Source organism: Micropterus salmoides, unplaced genomic scaffold, assembly GCF_014851395.1.
Source record: "Micropterus salmoides isolate LMB-PRFRI ecotype aquatic unplaced genomic scaffold, ASM1485139v1 Ms_hic_scaffold_9, whole genome shotgun sequence".
NCBI classification, from domain to species: Eukaryota; Metazoa; Chordata; class Actinopteri; order Centrarchiformes; family Centrarchidae; genus Micropterus; species Micropterus salmoides.
This window is the reverse complement of record NW_024044681.1, coordinates 5835078-5844355: the sequence shown is the minus strand read 5'-3', so window position 1 is coordinate 5844355 and position 9278 is coordinate 5835078. Positions and strand designations below refer to the sequence as shown.

Sequence of the window (9278 nt, the reverse complement as noted above, 5' to 3'; positions counted from 1 at the left end):
AGAGCACTGACGGTGTCTCTGTGCTGCCACCGTGTGGCCACAGATGGGAGTTCAGTTTGAGAAGATGATCCAACGCTGCCCCCATGTGGCTGAAGCAGCAAACAGCAACATGTTCCTATAAATGACTTTGTTACACCTCAATATCCGACTATCCACTGAGAAAACATGCAAATAAATGTGTTCTTTTAGTAAATCAGTAGTTTGATTACTCTGAAAGCACAGCTCCATTATTTATTCATTTTTACTGATTCTTCATATTTGCCTGTAAACACATTTCACATGTTCAGCTAATTTTATCTTCGGCATTTTATTTGTGAAACTTGCCGCTCTCACAAATTTTCACTTTAAAGCTGAAACTTTACTCCCTCAGTTTGTCCCGTCAGGTTTATTGATTATGGTTTAACAATTTTCACTAGTTTTTATTTTTCAATTTCAGTTTAGTTTTAATTAGTTTTTTTAAGTGCATTTGCATTATTTATTTTGAAATGCTTTGTTTTAAGTTTAGTTTAGTCAGTCTTTGCCCCCATGATGAGGCGTGGTCTAAAAACTGGCTCAGATGAGAAACGAAAAGAGATTTCATTTCCACCCAGAACTGAAGCCGTTTCCTCTGTAAACTTAGTTTTTAATAGTGAGTTTTACAAACAGACGACACAGTTTCACTTGGTTATCAGCCTCGTTTTTATTTTTATTTCAAGTAACTACAATATTTTTCGTTATTTCATTAGTTTTCGTTGACGATAATAACCTTGGTGAGATCTGTGTGCTTCGCTGAAACATGAAGCAGCTGATCAGAACTCAAAATGAACATCAGAGACACCAGATGCTGTGAAGTGATGACGTCCAGATGATGTTTGATACTAAAGAGTGAACGAGAAACTTCAGTTTGTTTTTTAATGAAAGAAACTTCAGCTGATCACTTTTACATCTAAATTAAAACAAAACATATTCAACAGCTGAAAAACCAAAAAGACTTGGAGTCGAGATTTGGTGAAAAAGGACAGAAACATTATCAAAGACAAAGTAAAAACTTCTTCTGTAAAGTGATCAGAGTGGACGTCATTCTGATCGCCTGCAGAACACAGAACACCTGATCAGAGCGCCGCTGCTTCAACAGGAAGTCAGACGTCCTCTGAAGCATTAATGGAAAAAGTCCCTCTGTTGTTGCTCTCCGTCTTCTCCAGAGTCCAGACAGGGTTAGCCTAGCTTAGCACAAACACTGGGAGCAGGGGGAAACTGCTAGCCTAGCTCCGCCTCCCAGCAGGTCCAACGGTGTGTGATTGACAGGTCGTTTACTGATCAGGCGTGGAGACAGAAATGTGAAACGGAGATGTCGTAACAAGAAGCGGGTAAAATGCTGCTCACTGATTGGCCGATGCCTCAGAGCGGCCTGGGCAGGCTGGACACTTCCTCCATGCACTCGTCGTAGGCGTCCTGATAATCCTGGTGGGGTTTGATCAGGATCACACAGGTCGGCCTCTTGGAGCCCGCAGACGAACCCAGATCCTGAAACCAGACAAGGACACGAAACATCATAACGTGGTCACATGACGTCACAGAAACATCAAACAAACATGTCCGCCGTGAACAAACGTCCAGAGAGACGCTGCAGAACAAGTTTTTACCTCAGTATCACAGCGAGAGCGGTCAAACATCCATGCTAACGGCTAACGGGAGCGAGCTGGCTACCAGGAGCGAGGTGGCTACCAGGAGCGAGCTACCAGCTAAGTTAACTACTTTAATACTTTTAACAGTGTGACTAAATGTAAGCCAACCTGAGGACGTCCTGACAAAAACTCAGATAATTAACTATTTTCCATAAAAATGGTGTTTGAGCCAGCGGGGAAGAGCAAAACTACTGGAGACAGATAAAAATACTAAGACTTCCCTTTAGTGTCATCACAGCGGTTTACATTTAAACGGTTTGCAAATGCAGCGCTCCTGTACGGGCTCAGAGAAAAGAGCCGTGTTTCGCTGGTGAAAACAGAAAGTCGGGGACACACGTGAGCTAACGTGAGGTGGCTACCAGGAGCCACGCTGGTGAAAACAGAAAGTCGGGGACACACGCGAGCTAACGTGAGGTGGCTACCAGGAGCCACGCTGGTGAAAATAGAAAGTCGGGGACACACGTGAGCTAACGTGAAGTGGCTACCAGCAGCGAGCGGGCTACCAGGAGCCACGCTGGTGAAAATAGAAAGTCGGGGACACACGCGAGCTAACGTGAGGTGGCTACCAGTAGCGAGCGGGCTACCAGGAGCCACGCTGGTGAAAATAGAAAGTCGGGGACACACGCGAGCTAACGTGAGGTGGCTACCAGGAGCCACGCTGGTGAAAACAGAAAGTCGGGGACACACGTGAGCTAACGTGAGGTGGCTACCAGCAGCGAGCGGGCTACCAGGAGCCACGCTGGTGAGAATAGAAAGTCGGGGACACACTCGAGCTAACGTGAGGTGGCTACCAGGAGCGAGGTGGTGAAAACAGAAAGTCGGGGACACACGCGAGCTAACGTGAGGTGGCTACCAGGAGCCACGCTGGTGAAAACAGAAAGTCGGGGACACACGCGAGCTAACGTGAGGTGGCTACCAGGAGCGAGCTACCAGCTAAGTTAACTACTTTAATACTTTTAACAGTGTGACTAAATGTAAACCAACCTGAGGACGTCCTGACAAAAACTCAGATAATTAACTATTTTCCATAAAAATGGTGTTTGAGCCAGCGGGGAAGAGCAAAACTACTGGAGACAGATAAAAATACTAAGACTTCCCTTTAGTGTCATCACAGCGGTTTACATTTAAACGGTTTGCAAATGCAGCGCTCCTGTACGGGCTCAGAGAAAAGAGCCGTGTTTCGCTGGTGAAAACAGAAAGTCGGGGACACACGTGAGCTAACGTGAGGTGGCTACCAGGAGCCACGCTGGTGAAAACAGAAAGTCGGGGACACACGCGAGCTAACGTGAGGTGGCTACCAGGAGCCACGCTGGTGAAAATAGAAAGTCGGGGAAACACGTGAGCTAACGTGAAGTGGCTACCAGCAGCGAGCGGGCTACCAGGAGCCACGCTGGTGAAAATAGAAAGTCGGGGACACACGCGAGCTAACGTGAGGTGGCTACCAGTAGCGAGCGGGCTACCAGGAGCCACGCTGGTGAAAATAGAAAGTCGGGGACACACGCGAGCTAACGTGAGGTGGCTACCAGGAGCCACGCTGGTGAAAACAGAAAGTCGGGGACACACGTGAGCTAACGTGAAGTGGCTACCAGGAGCCACGCTGGTGAAAACAGAAAGTCGGGGACACACGCGAGCTAACGTGAGGTGGCTACCAGGAGCCACGCTGGTGAAAACAGAAAGTCGGGGACACACGCGAGCTAACGTGAGGTGGCTACCAGGAGCCACGCTGGTGAAAACAGAAAGTCGGGGACACACGCGAGCTAACGTGAGGTGGCTACCAGGAGCGAGCTACCAGCTAAGTTAACTACTTTAATACTTTTAACAGTGTGACTAAATGTAAACCAACCTGAGGACGTCCTGACAAAAACTCAGATAATTAACTATTTTCCATAAAAATGGTGTTTGAACCAGCGGGGAAGAGCAAAACTACTGGAGACAGATAAAAATACTTCCCTTTAGTGTCATCACAGCGGTTTACATTTAAACGGTTTGCAAATGCAGCGCTCCTGTACGGGCTCAGAGAAAAGAGCCGTGTTTCGCTGGTGAAAACAGAAAGTCGGGGACACACGTGAGCTAACGTGAGGTGGCTACCAGGAGCCACGCTGGTGAAAACAGAAAGTCGGGGACACACGCGAGCTAACGTGAGGTGGCTACCAGTAGCGAGCGGGCTACCAGGAGCCACGCTGGTGAAAATAGAAAGTCGGGGACACACGCGAGCTAACGTGAGGTGGCTACCAGTAGCGAGCGGGCTACCAGGAGCCACGCTGGTGAAAATAGAAAGTCGGGGACACACGCGAGCTAACGTGAGGTGGCTACCAGGAGCGAGCGGGCTACCAGGAGCCACGCTGGTGAAAATAGAAAGTCGGGGACACACGCGAGCTAACGTGAGGTGGCTACCAGGAGCCACGCTGGTGAAAACAGAAAGTCGGGGACACACGTGAGCTAACGTGAGGTGGCTACCAGGAGCCTCGCTGGTGAAAACAGAAAGTCGGGGACACACGTGAGCTAACGTGAGGTGGCTACCAGGAGCCACGCTGGTGAAAACAGAAAGTCGGGGACACACGCGAGCTAACGTGAGGTGGCTACCAGGAGCCACGCTGGTGAAAACAGAAAGTCGGGGACACTTCCTACATGCGACACGTCGGTCCCTGCAGGTTTGTTCCCGTCGCAGAGCACAAATCCTTTTTCACTCATCAGTTTATTTGCGGCAGCGAGCTAACGCCTTAGCCTCCGCTGGTTTCAACCAAAGTCCTCATAGGCAAGTCCTGCAACTTGGCGGCCATCTTGGCAACAGGACATAAAACCTGCATGTAGAAAATCAGCAGGAAAACCCGAGACCGTTTGAGGACTTTACCCCAAAACAAGATTTCAAAACCGTTTGCACAAGCTTTCACCACGCCGCCTTCATTTACGGCTGTATGCAGAGCGCCGGGGACGGGACGCCGTCAGCTCCTTCTGCAGCATCAAAGGCATCTGAAACTGAAGCTCAGCTGTTCATACAAGGCGTTACAGGGTTTCCCAGTAGAGCTCTATTCAGGACTCTTTACGTGGCGTCTCCGCTTCGCCTCCTCACTTCTTGAGAGCGCGTCTCTCCGGGATCAGGGCGCCACACTCACCATTTTAGAGGGGATGTAGGCGTACGGCAGGTTTCTGTCCTCACACATGACGGGCAGGTGACAGTAGACGTCGATGGGCAGCGTGTCGCCGGCCAACACCACGATGCTGCGGAGACAGGGCGGGGAAATAAATAAATCTACATCAAAGCTGCGTTCAGGTCAGCGTGCTCGACCTGAAAGTCCTTTAACGTGTGATGAAGAGGTAGAAACACGGCGGGCTCACCCTTTCTCCCCTTTGTTGATGAACTTCTGAACTTCTTTTACTCCTCGGCGGATGTTTTTCACTTTGGCAGCTGGAACGACAGAAAAGAGCGTTTAGATCCTGATCCAGTTTTATAGCAACACACACAGGAGGATGATTTTAATCTGAGCAGGAAATAAACTTCTTGTTTCTAAGACCGACACATTTTACAGATTTATTTATTTCTTGCAGAAGGCAGGACCCTCAGCCACCAATCCGTTCAAACCATTTCTGACAACATGAGGAGAAAAACTCCAAACAACAGATGTTTTAATGATGGGATGTTTGCCGAAATTATCACAAGAATCCAACGACTTGTAAAAGATCCAAGTGCACGACATACGACACATTTAACATCTGCTGACACGCGAGACAGCGTTAAAAAGGTCAGATTTTTAACAGAGTTTGGCATCATTTCCTTAAAAACACAAGACGTGTTAGAAATCCGTCACGGATCAGCACCAAATTGAATTCAGCGACACTGGCAGATAAAACACGACACGGGAAGAGTTTTAATATTTCCCTCTGCTGCCTGCACGAGGCAGGACCCTGAACTAACCATCAATTACAACGTTGCCTGAAACCATGAAAAGAGACGCTGCTTCCCGGAGAAAATGACCCAATAGTGGATCGCTGTGCACATTTCAATAACCTATCGTATGCCGAATTAATCAGAAGAAGCAGACGATGAGGAAAAGATCTAATTTTACAACACACAACGTCAGGAATATTTAGCGACACGCAAGACAGCGTTAAAACGTTCAGATTTTTAACCTAGTTTGGCATCATTTCCTTAAAAACACAGCGAATTCAGCGACACTGGCAAATAAAACGCGATACAGGAAGAGTTTCAATATTTTCAATAACCTGTCGTATGCCGAATTAATCAGAAGGAGCCAACGGTTCGTCCAGGACTCAACGTTACTCATAAGAAGTCAGTAGAGTCTGTAAACAAACACGAGAACTTTAAAACCTTTAAATGTTTAATGGAGTTCCGCAGGTCCTACATTAAAACAGAGGCCGGCTGTTCGCAGCTCTGTGCTTTTACCCTTTTTGACGCATTTGTAGAGCTTCTTGCTGAGCTTCTTGGAGGCCAGCGGCTGAGCGATGGGGTTCACGTTGGCGACCAGCTCGTGGTAGGACTTCTCGGACTTCTCGGACTTCTCGGGCCCTTCGGCCGCGGCCTCCTCCGCCTCCGCCGGAACCTTCTCCTTCTTCGTCTTCGTCATTTTCTGATCCAACTAAACGATCGATACCGGGTCCGTCGTGTTCTGATCGGACTTCTACCTGCAGCGGACTCACACGTGTTTGGCTTTCTTCTTCTTCGCCTGTTTGTGTGAAGTGTGCAGCCTGCAGCGCCCCCAGCGGCCCGGAGTTTTAGTGCATTATACCGCCACCTGCCGTGGAGGACTGATTCTGACCAGAAGAGACATAAATACAGAAATAAAGAAATGCTCAGTAAACAAATAAGCATCCGATCAAAGTACAAAAAAGACAGTAAATAAATAAATGTAGGCTGTAATTAAATTACACAATGAGACATAAATAAAGTAGATATCTCAGAGAAATGTAGCAGGCAGAAATATATAACTGTTGTGGAAATAAATAGGGTAGAAATACAAAGACAGACAAAAATGAATGTCCAAGAAATCCTACCTGGACCCACCTGGACTTACCTGCTGTTTGCTCTCCTGCAGATGGACGACGGCGGAAATTCACGACGAGAAATTAACGCAAGACGATTTCAGACGGTTTAGTTTCATTGGTTTGTAGTTTCGTTATGTACCTTTAACCGAGGTTTGGTCCCACGTCTCCGGGTCACCGGACGGCGTCCTTCTCCACTGGACCATCTTCAGCGCTGAAGAAGAGGACGGACCAGAGAGAGGAAGGAGATCAGGCGGAGGGAGGAACCTGCAGGAACTTCATCAGTCTGGTCTGAGGGACTTTTATAATACTCCTGTTGCTGAGCTGCCGGTCTCATCGTGTTCAGGTGGAACCAGGTGCTGCACAGGTCAGGAGTCCTGGATTCTGTCCAGGCGACCTGGGTTCAGGTCCAGCTCAGGGAGGAGGTGAAACTGCTCTTTCAGTTTCACAGAGGAACCCAGAACATGGACCGCAGAGTCCTGCCAGAGGGGGCAGCCTGAGACAGTCTTCTTCTGCTCAGAGTCCTGGTGGTTTACATTTGGTATTCTCACCTTCTCACAGACAGACTGACCCTTTACAGAAACACACTATAAACGTTTGTCACATGGAAACCTGAAATCTGATGTAAATATTTAGCTTTCACTGCTCAAACTGCCAGTTCCACACGTTCTTTATTGTTCTTTTCTATTTTTATATGCTGTCAGTTAGAGCGGCAGGTGGTTTACTGTCCCAGTACAACAAGTTAAAGAGAGAAACTGAGTTTTGTAGCTCCCTTCTGCTACGTAGCAGACAGTAAACATTAATACAGAAATAAACTGTGATCAGTGGAGCAGCAGGGATCGTCTGAGCTACAGAGAGCTGGAGGGGAGGAAGAAGGGCTCGTCAGTCGGCCGACTCCTCCAGATATCTGGCTGGCGTCAGCGATGTGTCAGAAATGTGTCGGCCACTAGATGGAGACAAACGTTGACCTCTGCTCAGATTTCAGCAGCTGCTTTAAGTCCTGCTGAATTTAATCCTCATCATCTGAAATAGTTTTTACACCGAGTAGAAACTCAGCCGCTGTCAGTCAGACAGCGAGCGACCAGAGCTCTCAGTACTCTGTGAAATATATTGTTTGTTTACAGTGAATTACTGACTAATAACTGCAGTAAATCCTCAGTAGTACAGAAAATCAGACAATAGTACTATAAAATAACAATATGTTGGATTAATCATATCAGCAATATTACATGAACGCACAGTTTTCACAGTAACACAACTGTAAAACTACATTATTTTACAGGATGGTGCTGCACATTAATCACAGTCATTACTTGTCTCACTTGGCCAGTAAATTCCTATAAATGTAGAGTCTGTGTACATTAAAACATATAAACTGTATTTTTACAGCGAGGCGTTGGCCCATATTTTCCTGTAGATTTAAAGAGGTGGTGTTCTGCTTTTTGGCTCTTTCCCTCTCCTTTGTTGAGTTTATATCTTTTTTGTGCATGTACCAGGTCTGCAAAGTGAAAAAGCGATGTTATTGCGATTTTAAATATATTGAGATATATTGCCATTTATTACCTTTTTCCAACTTCTAATTAGGTCCCTAAAGTCAAACTCTGTCAACATCTGTTTATCTAAAAAGATACATTTCTCTGTTTGTTCACTTTTTCAGTCCTTTATATGGTCCTGTTTCTAGTTTTCTAGTGGACTAAAAAAGCAATAGATTTTATTTTTCTAGTAATAAAAGTTCAAACTCCCATCTGCAATTTATATAATAAAATATCGATACTTGGCGTCCGTGTATCGATACAGTATTGCCATGGCAAATATCACGATACTGTGCTGTATGGATCCCCCCCCCCCCAGTAAATACCGCACAATGTGCTTTTTTAATCAACCGGCGTATCAATAGCTAACCTGGCTAGTTGTAAACAAACAGCTGGCTGAGGTTTTCCCACTTGTTCACTGGAACTGGTAAATAGAACGCAGCGTTTCTCTGGGTTCTATCTGCAGTGGAAAACGCAGCAGGGCCGAGTAGAGTCGAGTCTGTCGATTTGCGCTATGGTAGCGTTTTTCGGCAAGGCAGCAGAGATCGTCAGAACACCGGCAACAGTTCAGCGTTCAGTCATAAAAGACGATGCAGCTCCTGGAAATTCACAATCACAACCTGTAAGTTTTCTTGCCAAACGTTGGCTCACACAGCTAAAGTTACAGCTGTAATGCTGATGTTACACCTGATGTGAAAGCTACTGAGCAAACGTTCAAATTGTTCTAGTTTTTATGTAAAATTGAGTTGAAACATGGTGATTTCTGTAGAGGTTTATGGTCAGATGTGGAACAATGATGTTGTGTAACTTCTGCCACCTGCTAGGTTACGGCGTTGACTTGGATCTCACTACCTTCTCTGCTTGTGATTGGCTAGAAGTCCTTACCTGGGAACTGCGCATGTGCAACTCCCAACAAAGATTTTGTACAAGTAAGATGCATCACTCTGTAGCTCAAGAGCGGAGCGTCCAGCTGCAGCAATGTGAGGAATATATATGATATATGAGGAAAATAAACCATGTAAACGTGTTCTGGTACAACCTCTAATTAAGATCCAGAACCTGGAAATGAGCAGAGTACCTCCTC

General features: G+C 46.5%; 1 protein-coding gene across 1 annotated transcript; it reads right to left on the bottom strand.

The window, feature by feature from the left end:
* Positions 1–658: 658 nt before the first annotated feature.
* nhp2 (NHP2 ribonucleoprotein homolog (yeast)) lies at positions 659–6351 on the bottom strand. Its single transcript, XM_038708250.1, has 4 exons — positions 6067–6351; positions 5001–5070; positions 4778–4883; positions 659–1503 (listed from the first exon to the last, which is right to left on the bottom strand). The coding sequence occupies exons 1-4, from the start codon at positions 6245–6247 to the stop codon at positions 1378–1380; spliced, it is 483 nt and encodes a 160-aa protein (XP_038564178.1). The 5' UTR covers positions 6248–6351; the 3' UTR covers positions 659–1377.
* Between the last annotated feature and the right edge of the window lie 2927 nt (positions 6352–9278).

Excerpts from the sequence above, each read along its gene's own strand:
- nhp2 (XM_038708250.1), bottom strand. The coding sequence starts at position 6,247 with ATGACGAAGACGAAGAAGGAGAAGGTTCCGGCGGAGGCGGAGGAGGCC. Across the intron at positions 5,071-6,066 it reads CTACAAATGCGTCAAAAAGG|CTGCCAAAGTGAAAAACATC; the intron begins GTAAAAGCACAG and ends CTGTCGTTCCAG. Across the intron at positions 1,504-4,777 it reads CCTACATCCCCTCTAAAATG|GATCTGGGTTCGTCTGCGGG; the intron begins GTGAGTGTGGCG and ends GTCTGGTTTCAG.